We start from the raw sequence: 18,549 nt of genomic DNA on the forward strand, positions 1-18,549 counted from the left end.
TTTTTTTAAAAATTTTTTAAAATTTAAATTCAATTAGCCAACACATCACTAGCTTCAGATGTAGTGTTCCACAATTCATCACAATTTTTAAATCATAATATGGATAACATCCTTCTGGCTCAGGACAGAAAAAAAAAAAAAGACTAGAATAATTAAACATATTAAACATGCACTCACTCCAAGACTTCTCAGATACTCATTTGGTATGTTTAAGTCAAGCCCAGGTGATTCTCATATCCAAATTAGAACCACCTATATTCAACCTGCACCCTGTTCCGAGTAGTTTCATTTTTATCTTTTGGGTATACAATTACCATGTTGTAAAATGTAGTTACACTTCATTTACACTCTAAATAATTGAAGTTTATCCATTCAAAAGCCAAAGGGACTTTTTTTTTTTTGGCTTTCTTTTAAATTCTTAGTATTTGAATGTAACTATAGGCAATGCTAAAGATATCACTGCCTTACCATACAGGATAAATGAGTCAATTTTATTCTTTTTGATGTCTCAAGATTATTATGGCTTTTCCACTTTGACGTAAAACAGCAATGCTCTCAGGAGCTGTTGATCCCATGTTGAAGTTCTCAGGCTACTGTGCTTTTTTAAAATTCCTTTGGCTTGTTTTCATAACTATTCTTCGGTCCTCTCTACTGGCCCATCAGCTATCAAGCTCTGTCACTATCATGACCCTGACTAAGTGCAGCACTGAAAAGAAGACTCTCCCAACGAGGTATCCTGCCACGGTTCATCTCCAGTAAAATGTTCACTGCTAACACCCAAAACTTTGGAAAAAAAAAATCAAATGCATATTCATCTATGTTTAGAATACTACAATGTTGTTTTCTCTGATCGATCCCTTTTCTCATCCAGTTCCCCATAATTCAGTACATAACAATCAATTCCTGTGTTTAGACTTGTCTTCTATTTGATGGTATAGTGGTAGACAGCCATAGGTGAAATAAATGCTAAATAAGTATTATATAACTTAGCTAGGAAGTGTCCTGTAGGAGAGTGCAGAGCACATAACTCCGTTGTTTACTTCTCACCTTGGTCTTTTCATGGATTTCCTAGCATACTTTTCAGGTACTAAAGCTTAGGATATACAGCTTGATAATTCTTCTGACCTACACTTCTAAGAATTCAGCATGGAATTATTTCCCAACCACCTTTATTTATTATTATATTTTTTTATTTTTCAGATTTTACTTATTTATTTGACAGAGAGAAAGAGGGAGAGAGCACAAGCAGGGGTACAGGCAGGCAGAGGGAGAGGGAGGATCAGGCTCGGCAGGGAGCCTGATATGGGGCTCGGTCCCAGGACTCTGGGATCATGACCTGAGCCAAAGGAAGATGCGTAACCAACTGAGCCACCCAGGCACCCCTACCAACCAACTTTAAATTCCTATTTACAAATCAGCATTTCCAATGTTCATTCTACCTCACCTCCTACTCTCTGATCAACCATTGCTCCCAGCAGATTTCTCTTACAATCTCCCCATATCCCAACCTTATCTCTAACCTTGTCAGACCTACCTCTACATATAAAACACTACATAGAGTATATGAAGAGGTATCCAAAAAATACAGCAAAACCCCCAAAATATATTACGAATGCAACTCTAGACATACAAAATTACTAATAATGTTAATTTTTACCTAGTAAGCGCATATATCAGGCACTAAGCCAAGCAGCTTACAAGCATTACATGATACAATCCTCACAACAGTCTATAAAAACCTTCATTTTAACATAGAAAGGCAGGGCTTAGAAAAAAATTAAACTTGAAATAGTAAATGGTAGAGCTAGGATTCAACATAGACACTTGACTCCTAAGTCTGGGATCTTAAGCATTAAGCAAAACTGTCTTCCTAATGAATCGAAGTAATTTTAACTGAGGTCATGAAATCAGCTACCAAAACAGTCTTCTGATCCCCAATACAATGACCTTATATTACACCAAAATGAATAAATTATTTTAGTGAACTACATTTTCTGGTTCATTCTTTCATAGTAAAAAGCAATAACCTGGCAGCTATTTGCATTAACAAGTGCATTTATGTTCTGATTAACCATCTCTAAATTTTGATCACAGCAGCAGAATATGCTTTTTGTTTATCCAAAAGGAAACCTTATTCGGTTTTATCAGTATCATGATTTTGTTTAGAGAGCAACTGGGCCCAGCCCTAAGAGATACATAATGATCATAATAATTGGTGTAAACCAATCATGAAAATATAATTTTCCTTTTGCCAGTCATTGTCTAGGGCTGAGCAGAAAAAGAAGTTCACACAAATGAGACAAATGGCATGACTCTAGAGTGCGGTTTCTGGGAAAGATTTTTTTCCCTGATTAAAAAAAAAAAAGAACACAGGAAGAGAAGGCCTCTTTTCAGTCCCTCTTCTTCTTTTCTGTTTGAGACACTACTTTGTGGAAACAAACTCGTTAAAACCGAGATAGCCATCTTATAGAGGGAAAGGATGGAGAAAAAAACCCATAATTCTTGATAATCTTACAAAATCACTGAACCAACTCTTAGCCTGCCCATATTCATAAGTAAATAACAACAACAAATTATGTCCTATGTTAAAGTCACTTTTATTTATTTATTTTTTTTTTAAAAGATTTTATTTATTTATTTGACAGAGAGAGATCACAAGTAGGCAGAGAGGCAGGCAGAGAGAGAGGAGGAAGCAGGCTCCCCGCCGAGCAGAGAGCCTGATGCGGGACTCGATCCCGGGACACGAGATCATGACCTGAGCCGAAGGCAGCGGCCTAACCCACTGAGCCACCCAGGTGCCCCTAAAGTCACTTTTAATAGGAGATTGCATTACCTATAGGTAAAACCTTCCTTACTGATGAGGGCACTTAGCATTTTAGCTTCTCTGAGTTATGTTGCCAAACTTTCACCACTCAAATATGTATTTGCTTCTAACTTTCTTCTTTTTAAGAATCTTCTAGGCAGGTTCTATTACCAATGCCCCCATTCTAAAGAATCACTTTTTTTTCTTTGCAGTTTTCAATAAAATAATACAGTGCCACAAAAAAAGTCCACTAAAACTTATCAGTTTCATTCTACACTTATTTTTTTCAGTAACCCAGTAGTCTCATCTCCATCTAGATCATAACCTTTTCATTTTTTTCTCTCCTCAGAGATTCAGCAGCCCAAATTCATGAACACAACTGTTTTTAAACTGGACTCTGAAGTCCTAGGTGTTTCAGTCAAAGTGTAGCTGGTCTCTACCACTAAAAAAGATAAGATTTCAACATTAGAACAATGCACAAGGCCTCCCAACACGGAACCTGTCATGTCCGCTAGCCCTAGCCTCTCGAAGAAAAATTACTTTGCCTACAAAGCTCTTCTGAATGGCTAACATCGGCTATGGTGTGTTCTACAGTGCAGAACCCCCTACTCTCAACCACAACTTGATTGCCTCTGATAGGCAATTTTTCTAAGGTTTATCCGTCTCTAGATTGGATTATGACGGATGATGTAGCTTAGTCTACAAAGATAAGCCAATTAGAATATATACCATAGGAAATCAATGTAGAAGAAAACACACACATAGGTGCAAACAAGAACATGAGACAATTTGAAGCTGTGATGGAGATTAGCTCATGAAGAGGCTGCAAGGCATACATAGTAAAGGAAATAACGGGTCACAGTAGCCCTAAATTACTAAATTACTTAACTTTTATTAAGAAAGTAAAAAGTAGAAGCCACTCCTCCTTACTTTCCAGCTCTTCATACAGTTTAGGCTCCTTTCTAGGCTAAACCAGTCAAGAGCCCTTGTACATTCTTTAGTCTCTTTTACCAAGCTCTGACAACTGTGGACGGCTTAGGCTGAAATGGTAAAATCAAGGTCAGCTGAACTGCTGACAACCCAAGCCTGCAGCTGAATTTTCTAAAGGAGAAATAAACTTTTACTGCATTAAGCCACTGAGCCTGAGATAGTTTATTGCCTCAGCATAATCTATATTGCCCTGATTAAAATATTCAGACTCTCACATCCATTCTAATGTCTATAAAATCATCTACCTCAGAGGTGAGAATAGAGTAACATGTCTTTAAAAAAATTTTATAAAAGTTCTGTATAAGCCCATATAAATTAAAGGTGTGTGTCTATTATGCCTAATAAAAAGAAAAAGTGTATACATAATAACATAAGGTTATAAATATTCAGAATGTAGTATGTTGCTAACATGAATTGACATTTACAGACTTGGGTAATAAAAGAAGGTTAAAACTATTACATTAACTGGAGGAATATAAGCCTACATGGAATAGTACACATGTACACATCTGTATGCAAATTAACTAGTACAAGAAGTTTATTTTTTACCTTTTCAATCTGTTGTCATATTACTGAGAAAATCAGTGAATAAGTAAAATTAAAATATCAACTAGAGACAAACCAAAGTATATTTTAATATTTTTTACTTTAGAAAAACAACACAATTTGGCTACAAAGAATAACATTATGTGCCAACAAAAATCTCCTAAGAAGATTCTGTATCTTCATGTTATTCTGAGAATTGCCAAGTCTCTGCCTAGTTTTTATTACAGGGGGAAAAAATTGTATTAAAGAAAATAACAGTAAAGATCTCTGAGAAATGACTAGGAAAACCCTAAATGATTTCTTAAGAAAATGACTTTAAGATTCCAAATTTATGACTGAAGTATTTTTCATGCTGTTTTATATCATACTGAGCAATGCAACTTATCAAGAAGTAACTTTTAACCCAATTTTAGCTTTTTATTTTCTCATGCTTGAGAAAAGACAGAGCATAAATAATTTTAAAAATATAGATTTGAGAGTTTCTTTACCAAAAATAAAATTAAAGGCAAATGTTGTAATATAAAAGATATATACAAACATGGGCAATGGAGATCATGATAAAACAACTTAAACTTTGAAGAGGTATTCAAGATATTTAGCTATTTAACAACTAGATATTTAGTTATTTAACAACTGCAAGACATAAAAATCAACTAATCAAGACGGATACTGACTTTAACAACTAGCCCAACTATACTAGTGAAGTGCGCTGATACATACCATTTGAATATTAGTACTAAAGTTTCAAAATTCACATTTGTTGATTATTTCACTTTCAGGAAAACTCTGTAGTAACTAACCGGAGGAATCTCAATCAAGTTTCCCCTCTTTGTCCCAAATCCAGCCTTTTTAGTTACCAGCAAATGCATCTCCCAGTTACACTTACAATTCATCCTGATGACTGCAGTTATCTTAGATAACCATAATGCATATTATCTTGGGTAAATATATGCACTATATTTATGTATTTTAAACAGTCCCAGTTGATGTTTCTGGAGAACCACAGATCATGAGTCCACAGCTCTTCAAATATAGAAAGCACGTGAAGTAAATTAAAATAACTGGATTATTACAGAGTTGATGTTAATACCCATTGCACCAACTACCTCACATTTCTGATCTTCACTTCCATGCTTTGCTTTAGTTTTTCGATACATTGTTCCTATTTCCTTCAGCTATTTATTTAGGAAACATTTGAATCTCTATTTTAGAAAAAGGTCTAAGGAATAAATAGTGTACAGAGAGCAGACAAGTGAACCAACTATTACAGTTTACTGGAAATACTGCCATTATAATGGTGCTATGCTTGAATATTTGTGTACCTCCAAAATTCATGTTGAAACCGAACCCCCAAGGTGATCATATTAGGAGGATGGGTCTTTGGGAGGTGATTAGGTCATGAAAGTGGAGTCCTCATAAATGGGATTAGTGCCCTTATAAAAGCAGCCCCAGAAAGTCCCCCTGCCTTTCCACCACATGTGGTTACAACTGGAAGGCACTGTTTATGAATCAAAAAGTAAGCTGTCACCAGTCACCATATCTGTCAGTATCATGATGATGGACTTTCTGACCCAAGAACTGTGAGAAGAAATGTCTGTTGTTTATAAGCCATCTAGTCTGTGGTACTTTTGTTATAGCACCCTGAATGGACCAAGACAACAAAGTCTTCTGGGACCACAGAGGTTTTTTGATACAACTGATGTTTTATTTTCACCTTAAAAGACATCTAGGATTTGATAAATGCATGTAAACTCTGTTTGAAAATGCACTTCCATAAAAATATGGCATACTTGAGACTGGAACAAAATAAACATGGAAAATAATGGAAAAAAGTTAGACTGAGGAGGACCTTAAATGTTAGGCTACATAATATGAACTTCATCCCATCAGATGCCATAGAATAACACTTCCCAATAGAACTTTCTGTGATAATGGAAATATGCTATACTATGCAGTCCAATATGGTAGACAGCCAGGAGACTCATGTGTTTATAGAGTTCTTAAAATGTTGCTAGTGCATCTAACAAGCTGAATTCAATTTTAATGTACTGGAGTTTTTAAAAGTTCCCATGTAGCTAGTTGACTACCATACTGTACAGCCATAAAGCACAAGTGTAAGCATGATCAGATTTACATTTCAGAAGGAAGACTAGCTGTTTAGTGAGGATGGTGGTTGAAAGGGAGACAGGCTTAGGGGTGAAGAAATAACTTAGGATGGTAACAGAGTAGCCAAATGATGTGATCCTAAAGGAATGTGGTATCAACAGAGCTAGCCAAGTGGTAACTGTGGTCAAGAGCTATTTAGAAAATGAAACTGTATTTTCATTTTCATTTCACATCCATTGAGTGGATGCAAAGAGTAAACAAAAGGGAGACTTGGGGTGGCTCAGGATTCCAGTACAAGAAACCATGTATATGGTGATACCATTTACCTTTACAGAACAGTGCAGGGAAAGTTTGGGGACAAAAATGATGGTTCATTTGAACTTTATGAGTTTGAATAGTATTTCCAGTAAAAGTTGGCTGGACATAAATGATGTAAACTAAGAAAGGAATCAATAGCTTAGAGGTGGTTATTAAAGAAGCGAATTTTGGATGGAATACTCAGAATACACGGCCAGTTAAACTGCAGAGTTAAGGAAAGCACCCAGAGAATACCCAAATATAGAAGAGGTGAAAGTCATTCTCTTCCACAAACATTTAATAAATATTTGTCTTCTAGAAACAGGGCAGGGGTTTTTAGGGACCAAAGATGAGTAAGATGCAGTTCTGTTCTCCAGGTCAGAGGTATAAAAAAACGCTAGTAATAGGAAGAACGGTCTGTGGAGAAAGACGTTCATGGATAACATGGAGAATAAATACTGGAAGAGTTAAGAAAATCAGAAGCTGAAAGAAATGATAAAATATCAAATGCTACAGGAAAGATAAGAAAGTGTCCATTAAACTGATGTGATAAAGTTATTAATTATCTCCTGCTAGGGCACTTTCAGAATAGCAGAAGTGGAGGGCAGCCTGGGTGGCTCAGTCAGTTAAGTGTCTACCTTTGGCTCAGGTCATGACCCCAGGGTCCTGCAATCAAGCCCAGCACTGTTTCTTCCTTTCCCTTTGTTCCTATCCACACCACTCAAGCTCTCTTCCTCTCACTTTCTCTCTCAAATTAAAAATAAATAAAACAAACAAACAAACAAACAAACAAACAAAAAAACCCCAAACTAGAATAGTATAAGTAGAAACCAGACTGCAGCAACCAGAGAAGCAAATGAAAGGATATCTCTGCAATGGAGGATATCTCTTCCCTCTCACCCATGTTATTCCTACCACATAGGATTTTTTTAGATTCCTTCTTTCCATGTCTTCTCAAGGACCTTCCTTTCTTTTAATTTCATTATTTCTTTTTTTTTTAATTGGCTCTTTTCCTACTACCAACATTTGAATATACTTCAATATTATATTCTTAAATGTACGTGTCACCCCCCTCCTATTCAATACTTCTCCCTGACAACATAGCCAAAATTGTTAAGAGTGACTAAAACATATCCAAAGAGAAAAGGCCGACTGAAAAGCAGATTCAGTTATAGAGAGAGTTTTTAGATCATTCATGTTGATTAGGAATAAAGATTCCAGGCTTCTATACAAATGTAATAGTTTTTGCTGTATTAACTGACTGTCCAAATAGCCTTGTCCAGCCTCCCCCAGCTAGCTTAACTTCTTGCAACTGTATTCCTCAAAGTTCAATTTCTTATCACAAAAAGTAGTGATACTCTTCTACTAGATGTTAAGCTCCCTGAGGAAAAATACAACACCTTAGTTACCCTTTATGTTCCCATACCCAGACTGTTATGTCACTCAAACTTATCTGGTACCCTGAACAGTTCATTAAGTGACATAATAGTCATGCAAACTTGTCATGAAATAATTTGGCTGAATTTAAAGGTAGCCAACATAGTAACTTCTCCAACCACTTCTTCATAGTCCACATTCAGCACATTACAAACATTCTCCCAACAACTGCACCATAAATGCAAATGATTTACTGATGTGACAAAACAAAAAAGCCCTTAGCCCTTGGTTGTCCAAAGTGGACAGAGACAGGATAAATACTATCAAACACTAACCCCACATGGATATCAATCTATAAGTGTGGCATGACATGAAAAAGGTTGGGAAGGGTTGCCCTGGGCCCAATACCCCCAATAAATTAACCCCCTTACTTTTATCTCCTAAAACTGTATACCTGATGAACACTGCTTAAGTAGAGAAAGTCCTATTATCACATGTGGAAAAACAGAGTGGAGAGACAAACTTTAAAAGCACTCCCTGAAGCCAAGATTACTCCAGGAGAAAAGAGACAAGACCAGTGGAAGAGATCAGAAAAGAGTAATGAAAGAAAAAAAATAATAGTCATTATCGCTACTAAAAGTCATTGAGCAGTTACTATGTGCCAAGAATTGTGCTAAGTACTTTGTATAGATTCTTGAAACAATCCTTTCTGATAAATCCTATCGTTTTCTCTATTTTACAAAACCTGGGCTGAACCTTAGATCTGCCATTTAATTCACATGAGGACATACAGCATGCATACTCTCATGTAAATCTACAATTAGAACTCAGGGAATCTGACTGCTCATCAGGCTACACTGAAATGGGATCAGGACAGCATAATGAAAAAGAGGTCAAGGCAGCAAAAATAACTCAAAAATTAAATGATAAGTAACAAATGCAGCCAAACTGTTCAGAATAATGACTCCTCGGGTAAAATAAAGAACACTTGGTAGTTTGAAGGTGATTAGTGACTACCAACTGAGGGTCAAATTGCAGTACACTTTTTTAGCCCGTCATAGGAACTTATAAACTGCTGTATTAAAAAAAAAAAATATATATATATATATATATATATATAGCAAGATGGATATGAATAATTTATATCCTTTCTTGAAACCTGGAGCAAAGGTGGATCAGGGAGGTAAACACCTCTTGTTTTTGGTAACTGTATTCTTTTCCTGCTTACATTCATATTCCTTTATTGGTAGTATCTGTACCACAATAAACACAGTCTGGTGAGTTAATAATTAGGATTGCAAGCATCTCTGCCAAGAGGTAAATGAAATTTATTTCTCCTTCCATGGAATTTAATTCCTGAACTGAGAGACAAAAAGACTGAAAACCACTGCACATCTATATAGTGGAAAGAAACTTCTGTTTTGGTTTCTTACCTCCTAAACTGCTGTAGTTCCTACCTACTACCAAAACCTAACTCTTCAGTTACTCTTTGACTTTTTGGGATTAAAAAATATCCCCCTTAGTTATCTAGGACTGTTTCATGTGTTTAACCAAAATAGTGAGTGATACAAGCAGTAACCTAACCCTTTAATATTAATTAGAAGGAAGCAGGAAAGGAAAAGTACACAGGAGATGGATGAGGGACGTTATTTCTTTTGAAAAACCTAGTAACTATTTTCCCTACCTAAATATTTATTTTCTCTGTCTGGTCAAACCTACTTCATTTACTAGATATCTAGGTACAAACACTGTGCTTAGTCCTGGGTAAAAAATAAGTAAATCGCCTCTGTCCTCACACGGTTTCTATGCGTCTTCTCCAGCCACTTCATTTCACAATGATTCTGCTTATAGCACTGATGCATAATCACCTTGACATTTTGGCACTTCACCACAAAGCCACATAAGCATTTCATAATATTTTAAGAGTATGACTAAATGGTTAGGGAAGGTAAGTTGCATCTGTACAAAGAATATCAATTCTTTAAGAATGTATAGTTGTTAAATATATTTCCAAGCTCTAAGTCTCTATATAAAACATTGAATACATCTTCCTTTGCTGAACAAATGATGGCAATCCAGGACAATTTATACTTGTTGAGAAAAATCCACTTTCCAAGGATGTATTAACACACAGAATATAAGTTCCAAGAAGGCAAAGGTTTTTCTCATCTCGAGCACCGCTGGTTCTTACCACAGGGCCTACCCCTAGCACACTGTAATCGCTCAAGCGTATTTACTGAATAAATGGCAGTGAGTAAATACATAAATGTTAAGTAGTCAAAGTATTCCCTGTTTTTGCCTAAAGTGAATGATTTCTATTGATGTCTTATGATTTTATAAGTAGTGCTGAAACCATATGTCCTCTGGGAGTATAAGAAAATAAATTCTGTAATGGAGATTCTTGTTAAGCGACCAGATGGAAAAGATATCATTACCAATCCCACGTTCATAATTCAATAATGAATTGCTCCAGGAGGAACTGAGGTAGAAATATGTATGATCAGATTAATAGAAGTTGCTGTAAAATATCACTATTCCCTGACTGTGTCTAACAAATTAAGAAAACCTCTGACGGAAGAAAGGGAAGTAGGGGTTGAGACAGAACACTAAATTATTTCAGGTTGGCAGAGATACACTATCAATAAATGCTAAGGTTAACTCACTTTTTAAAAATAAATTTTTTTTTAATGTTCACAAAAAGCATTGTTTTAAATAGAAAGGTACTGTGCATATAATATTCACTTGATTTTTGTGTGAAAATAAGCTAGTCATCCTTATGTGCAGTATCACTTTAAATTGGTGACTTTAAGTAATCACAGAAAGCAGTATAGTAAATAGGCATGTTAAAAAAATTCAGATAGGGCTGGATTTCAATGCAGTTCTGCCAAGGCCTATTTTGCTCACTCGGACTAATTATTTAACCTGTATTTCTTTACCTTTACAAGAATACTTGTAATACTTGAATACTTTACAAGAATAATATTATTTGTTTTGAAGGTTTTTGGCAGGTATTAAAATGGAAAATGCCCATGAAGTACATGGCATTGTATCTGGTACATAAATAACTAACACATGTTAGATAGCATAATGATAAGTAAAATTTCAAAAATAATGTTTCAGTTACAAAGCAAGGTTCTTTAAAAAAAAATAAACAACTAGTTAAGTGCTTTAGCTTATAGGTCTAGGAACCATTAAAATTAAATTAGTATTGGGTATTTGTCAACATTAAGTACAACATTAAGTATTAATAGGACCTGACTACTTTTTTTTTTACTTTTCCAGAGATCCTGCACATTCTTTATTATCTATTTGATTGTGTGATTAGTGTCTCTCTGCTCCTTTAGTCTGTAAGTGGCATGGAGGCAGAAACATCTATTTCGCTCACGTTAGATCCCCAATGCCCAGTTCTGAGCAGCTGAATAAATACTTACTGCCTGAATGAAGGCTAGTGTACTAAATTTCATGCTCATCTCACTATATAAAATAGCTTCCCCCCTCCCCATTTTACATCAAGAGATATTAAACTAGAAAGGTTAAGTGACTTGCTAAAATCAGAGAGGAGAAAAGTGTCAGGACTGGAATCTAAGTCTTGGTCTCCTAATACACCATACTGAATACAGCATTGAAAAGCATCACTGCCACAGCATGAAAAAATAACTAATTCCTTGTTTTTAAGGCAAGACCATTCTTGACAAAGTTATACCAAAATTGCTTTTAAAATAATCAAATACCTGCTAAAAAAAAATAATAACCCTGTCATTTTTTTCTTGCTTTATTGATTTTACTGTGAGAAGAATTCTTACAAAGAGTAAAGAAATCTAAGTATTATTAATTGAGATCTTCATTCCTCTTTGTTCTATCAAAAAGAAGCAATTACCATTAAATTTCCAAATCTTTACCACCTACCTATAACAATATTAAAAAAAAAGAATATTCATTCATTAGACAACTACTTATTCAGTGTCTGTCATATGTTGTACGTAAGGTTCAACACTTAGGATATAGTACCGAATAAGACAGAGGAGTCTTTTCTCATAGAGACTATATATTTTAATCTTAGGAAGCCTACTCTTTTCCATATATATTTTTCAATTTCTACTGAGACAATTCAGGGTTTTTTGGAATATTTTCAGCCTCAAAATGAATTATTATTATCTCCAGTCACATATTCATTATAATTGAATTAGATTAAAACAAAACAACTTCTAAGTTTCATGGAGTTCAAGTATTTTACAAATAAAATATTCTCAGCGTTACCACCCAAGAGTTAGGGAAATTATTTTTGCCCATTCTTTCTCCCCGGCACAAATAAACTAATGCTGGTAAGCTGTTAGAAGTACTTTCAAAGTGGGGAGTCAAAATGGGAATTCACCAAAATAAATAGTTTTCATCCCATAATCTTGGAGGAAATGTATGAATTCTCAACACTGCCCAAACACTGTTAGCATCAATCAAGCCTGGAACATCAGGAAGCCACTCAGGTAGCTCCCTCAGCTCTTTCCTTGGTTGAATTCTTCAAATAGTGATGTCTTGGCTCTATATCAGCTCTTCAGAAAGACAGTAACCACCTAAGCCACTTAAATAATAACCTTATTGTAGATTTTCAACCCTAAATTTAATACTTGAACTAAATGTTCATATATCAGATAATGGTTCAGAATGAATAAATGAGTATATTAGATGCTGGTTAAACTGACTATGTGCATTTTTTCTTAGCCAAAGTTCAGAATTTGGCTATTAACATGCAATATGTTAGTGTGTCATCCAATGGAATCATACTGAAGACTGTACCCTTCCAAGCTTTGCAGAAAGAAAGACAGAAAATCAATGGCAATAAACATTTATATGTAAGATTATAAACTAGGTAGAAGCAAAATGAAAAGAATCATCCCAAAAAAGTTATCATCAGACCCATAATTTACAAGTATAAGAAACATAATATTCAAAGAATTATGGACCTTTAGAGGAACTATAGATATAGCATTAAGTAACAGTGAAAAAATGATGTCTCCTTCAATTTTCTTCTAATCTTTGTATCAAGAAGAAAGTCTCATATCGTGGCTATGTCTTTAACACTTTATGAACATGTTCTCACTTCCCCTTTAACAGAGAGTGGACCTGGACTTGCTGGCTTTGTATCCAATAGTATCTAGCTTAGATAATACTCTTTACACCAGTGGTTCTCAAATGTTTTGGTCTTGGGATTCCTTTACACTCTTAAAAATTATTACAAACTCCAGAGAACTTATTTTATATGTGGATTACACATATCAATAGTTAATATATTAAACCTAAGAAACTTTATAATATTTATCATTTAACATAATAAATCCATTACATGGTAACATTACTTTTTACAAAAAATATACTTGTCAAAAAGACTGAAAAAGGTGAATAATGGCACTGATAAAGACTTTCTCAAATTCCTTTAATATCTGGCTTAAACCAATAAAACTAGATAGAAGAAGGAAAACAGCCAGGTGTTCATATTTTTTCCTGCATTTGATCATTTGCAGTATGTTATTTGGTCGAAATATATAAAATCCAGGTTCACATACATATGAACCCCGGAAAGGGAGGAACACTTTAATAGTCTTCTCAAATACTAGTGTTTATTTTTTTTAATATTACACCAAAACTCCACAAGAGGTGAAAACTACTTCAACAGTACTCCCTCAGTTCTTTTCCTGGTTGAATTCTACAAATAGTGATGTCTTGGCTCTATGTCAGCTCTTCAGAAAGACAGTAACCACCTAAGCCACTTATATAATAACCTTATTATGTAGATTTTCAACCCTATAATCTTATTATAGATTTCTTCCAAGTCAATCTTACTACATGAAATATTTAAATATAATTGATGTCATAAAACAATTTTACTTCAGTAATAAAAAATGTATCAAATGAAGGTGACTGATAACAGTAATAAATGTCATTAATTTGATTATATAACTCCTTTTCTGCTTTATATGGCATTAAGTAAAATAATAAGTGGCAATCAATCATCTACTTGTATTCATAACTTAGTACTTAAACAACATAATGACCTGGTCTACTTAATCCAAAGGCTGAGCGTATGTCAGACCTAGACTTCCTGTTAAGGGGGAAAAAGGATAGAAAAACATTCAAAAACATTGGAATTTATCATCATAGATATTAGACCTTGGGGCACCTGCATGGCTCAGTCGTTAAGCATCTATCTGCCTTCAGCTCAGGTTATGATCTCAGGGTCCTGGGATCAAGCCCTGTGTCAGGCTCCCTGCTCAGCAGGGAAGCCTGCTGCTTCTCCCTCTTCCTCTCCCCCTTGCTTGTGTTTCCTCTCTTGCTGTGTCTCTGTGTCAAATAAATAAATAAAGTCTTAAAAAAAAAAAAAAGATATCAGACAACATGGGACAACAGACAAATCACTTTATTCCTCTGAGTCATTTTCCTCACAGGTAAGGTGAAAGGTGTCATTTAAGTCATCATATATGTCCGAAATCTGAAATTTAAAGAATTCCATAATCAAGCATTCTGTAGTAAGAACAAGCTCAAAATGATTAATTTTGTAAATTTAAACTTTTGAATGACTTAGAACTATTATTTATAGATGAATTCATATTATAAAGCCTTTTTGGTAAGTGAAATATCAAATTTATCCATTTACAAATTCAAAATTTTGTATATTTGAAGTCATATATTTAGTTTTGTTAGGTATTAAATATTTGCTCCAATATTAAAATTGAGTATGTTCAACTTCTTTTACTGTATAGGTTTCCCATCTCATCATGCAATTGTTAACATTTTGCACTGAAGTACTTCGTGCCATGCAAAATGAGTGCTAAATGTTTCCGATTAATGGGGTACAGACATAGACTGAACCACAGGAAGTTGTTACTTTTTCCAGGTCAAAAACAGTGGAATGTAGTAAACTTTATATATTATAATCTAATCACTTACATGGCAGATTAAAGACTAATATGAGAAAATGCTCATAAGGAATAACTTTTCCTATAAGTTTTATAAAATTTTATAAATTTTTAAAAATTTTTAATTTTATAAACTTAATTTTTTTAATTTTTAATTTTACAAGCTTTATAAAATATTCGCAAGGCCTTTCTGCAGTAATATTAATAAATAATACTAATTTTCTAATAAGTGAGAGGATTTTACAAAGAACTCTAGGTCTCACAGGTGCTACTAATAGGAATCCTATCCTTAGGAGGCTTGCATTCTGATAAGCAAAATGACAAAGTACACAACAATATATAGAATAGAAAGAGAAAAGTAGTAGAAGATGGCGTGGTCAATACAAGATTGCTTCGTCTTCAAGGAAAGTGTGCCCTTTGAGCCAGGTAAAGAGATTTGGAGGTGAGGTATAAATTTATAATTTATAAATGAAAGAAACTACTTGGTGGTTTAACTTCTTCCATTGGTACCACAGGCTTTTAAAGACAAATACCACAATCGCACTCAGGCGGGCATCCCTGATAATGCGGGCAAGCAAGTGCAACGCCAGGTCACAGAAATCTGCCTTGCTAGGTCACCAGGCAGCCCATCTCAGGTCTGCAGGGGAAGCTCACAGAGGCTCTGCCTCACCTGACTGTCCTGACGACGAAGTACACCAGCACGGCGCCGCTCACCACCATCAACACGGTCAGGGCCCGCTGGGTCATAGGCTTGTCGCCGGGGTTGGGGCTCACAGCAAGGCTCCCACCCACTGAGTCTTCTTCCCCCGCCTTCCCTCCGGAGTCGTCTGCTGAAAGCCCCGCCCGGGGACTACTGCCATTGCCGCCCTCAGCGCCCCGCGGCCCTGCGGCTTCTGCCGGAACGCGGCCGGGAGACTGGGCCGCGGTGGGGCCTGGGGGCAGGGGTGGCGGGGTCCGCTGCCCGCGGTCCGGAGCGGCCTCGGCCGCCTTCAGCAGCAAAGCCAAAGGCCCTCCCAATCCTGGCAGCAATAGCAGCAGCAGGAGGGCGAGGGCCAAGAGGTGGCTGAGACAGGAGCTGCAGTGCCGGACCTTCATCGTCCCCCCGACCGCCCTCTCACCACGCGGGAGCCGCCGGGCCCGCCGCCCTGGCTCCAGGAGGAACCATGGGCGCAGTGGAAAACGAAGAAGTGACCAAATCCTGAACTGAGGCCCGGCCCTGGCAGGTGGCAGGGGCAGCAGCAGCGACAGCGGCAGCGACAGCTGCCCGGACAACCGGAAGTTCGTACATCTCCGCGGCCGGTGATACTACGGACGCTTTAGGTTGCTAACAAGTAAGGGCTGGCGCGTTCAATGACGTCAGGCGCGTACTGTCTTCTGCGCACGCGCCCTGCCAGAAGGCGCTGATAAGCCCTGCGGTTTTGTCAGAAGTAGGAAAGTAAACAGAAGAAGGTGGTGTCAAGTGAACAGCCGCTCTCTTTAGGGAACCGTGAGAGAGCGGAAGTTCATAATTGAGTTCCTTGGGGCCAAGCTGCAGAAACACAGCTAAACCTTGGCTTTACCGCAGCTCAGGTACAAATTATGGACCTCTTTCTGCCTCTAAGACCCTGACCTGCCTTAGAGCATTTACTTTAGAAACTCGTGATTGTAAATTCATTCTCCGCCCTTCTGAGATAGAAATCCTTTCAAAAAGTTCACGTTGGTTTTACCGCCAAGGGCTGTCTTGGTAAAGGAGCATCTTTTTGAAATGTGATCGAAGAAGACGGCCACCCTTCTCTCTCCCAGTCCGTGTGGAAGGGTAGAAGAGCCTAACCCAGGCTCGCACTCTGTGCCAAGCCGTAAAACTGCTTTCACAAAATTAGGGGGGAAAGTCAGCATTTCCTTTGGGAAAGGCCAATTAGTAAACAGGATCTACGATGCACCCTACCCCAGCTTTTAAAATCTCCAGGAGGTTCCGAGGGCTTGAGCTGGAACCAAGTTGTGGCCTCTCAATTGCCGTAATCTTGAATAAAACCTTCCTTATCTGATTAATTTTGACATCCATAACAAGGAGCTTCGGTTTGAGCAGATAACCAACAAACAAAAAACGCCTGACCAGACCTGAAGTTAACATTTTTTTAAAGTTTTATTTATTTATTAGAGAGAGAGAGAGAGAGAGCATGAGCAGGGGGAGGGACAGAGGGAGAAGCAGATGACCCTGGAATCATGACCTGAGCTAAAAGGCAGAGGCTTACCCAAAAGAGCCACCCAGGCGCTTATCATTTGTTCTTTTTTTTTTTTTTTTTAAAAAAGAAAGGTTATTCATTCAACAAATCGATTAGAATTTCTACTCCTTGCTTAGCAGTATGCTAAATTATGGGTATCTGACAGTAGACAAATAAGATGTGATCCTTGCTTTTATAGCATTTAAGTTCAAACAGAGGTAACACAATAAGTAATTGCACTCATTCTGAATTCTGAAATGTGTGTTATAAATGACAAGTACAATTTGTATAGTAAAACTTTGGTAAAGGGCTATTGTGATTAGTGTGGATGAGATAATATCTTTTAGCTGCTTTATGCTTTAGCTGGAACTGATAGAATAATGCAATTGCGCCTGCCCAGTAGAATTGCAGAGACTAGGCATCTTAATGCTGGTTTGCAGTGTGAGGAAGAGCATTAGTGACACACCCTAATTTTAGCTTCCAGCCTGGCCTTTATCAGTAATAAAATGGCTGTTTGATTTTCCATCTCTCTTATTCACAACTTTCTTCAGAGCTATATATGGAAGAGGGTTGGTATTTAACGCTTTTCCACCTTTCAAAAAGTTCAATATACAACACATCAAAAAAAATGCATCACCTTTCCTTCCTTACAATATGTCATTTTACCAGTGTGTACTTCATCTTCATTAATGGCATTATTTGTCTCTCAGATGGTTAAAAGTGAAATCTTAGGGTCATCCTTTACCATTGATTTACCATTTGCATCAATCCTTGCCAGAAACTAGGACATATGAAGTGCTAAATAATTGAAATAGCAAAATCAAACTAATGCTTCCAAATGATTAGAGTCTATCATGTTCTATTTTTTTCTCCAAATGTGACTCTCCGCTACCTGAATCAGAATCAGAAATGGAATATGTTTAAACTGTAGGTTCTAAGTCACTTTTCCAGAAATTCTGAATTAGAATTCTTGGGAATGGGGATAAGGATTATCTATGCATTTTTACTAAGCTCTCAGAGTGATTTTCATTTGTAGTAACGTTCAAAGATCTCATTCCTTTCCCTTGCCACCTGCATCCAGATGCTGTCAAATTATCCACTTTTTCATTAATTAACTCTTTCCTCCTGTGCTTCTGACAAGAACCATTTTTTCATCTTACTAGGGCTATCCTCTAGCCTGCTTGGATCCCAGCCCTTTCTACCTTCAGTTAAACTTTATATATTACTGTGAGCATAAACTTTCAAGCTCAGATCTATCTTACAAAAACAAAAACAAACAAACAAAAATAGATCTTTTCCCAGAGATTCTGAGTCCTCAACA

General features: G+C 36.6%; 1 protein-coding gene across 2 annotated transcripts in view; it reads right to left on the reverse strand.

Moving 5' to 3' along the window:
* The window catches only part of FAM174A (family with sequence similarity 174 member A), a 37,897-nt gene extending 21,562 nt beyond the window's left edge, over window positions 1-16,335 (reverse strand). The window contains exon 1 of one of the 2 annotated variants that reach the window (XM_013044176.2): window positions 15,698-16,334. In XM_013044176.2, the coding sequence (XP_012899630.1) occupies window positions 15,698-16,122 (425 nt within the window). In that variant the 5' untranslated portion in view covers window positions 16,123-16,334. Of the gene's footprint in view, window positions 1-15,697 lie in introns of both variants that reach the window. The other variant, XM_013044177.2, reaches the window with a different exon arrangement.
* Window positions 16,336-18,549: the final 2,214 nt, after the last annotated feature.

This window comes from Mustela putorius, unplaced genomic scaffold (genome assembly GCF_011764305.1).
Source record: "Mustela putorius furo isolate JIRA1106 unplaced genomic scaffold, ASM1176430v1.1 tig00537350_pilon_pilon_pilon, whole genome shotgun sequence".
NCBI classification, from domain to species: Eukaryota; Metazoa; Chordata; class Mammalia; order Carnivora; family Mustelidae; genus Mustela; species Mustela putorius.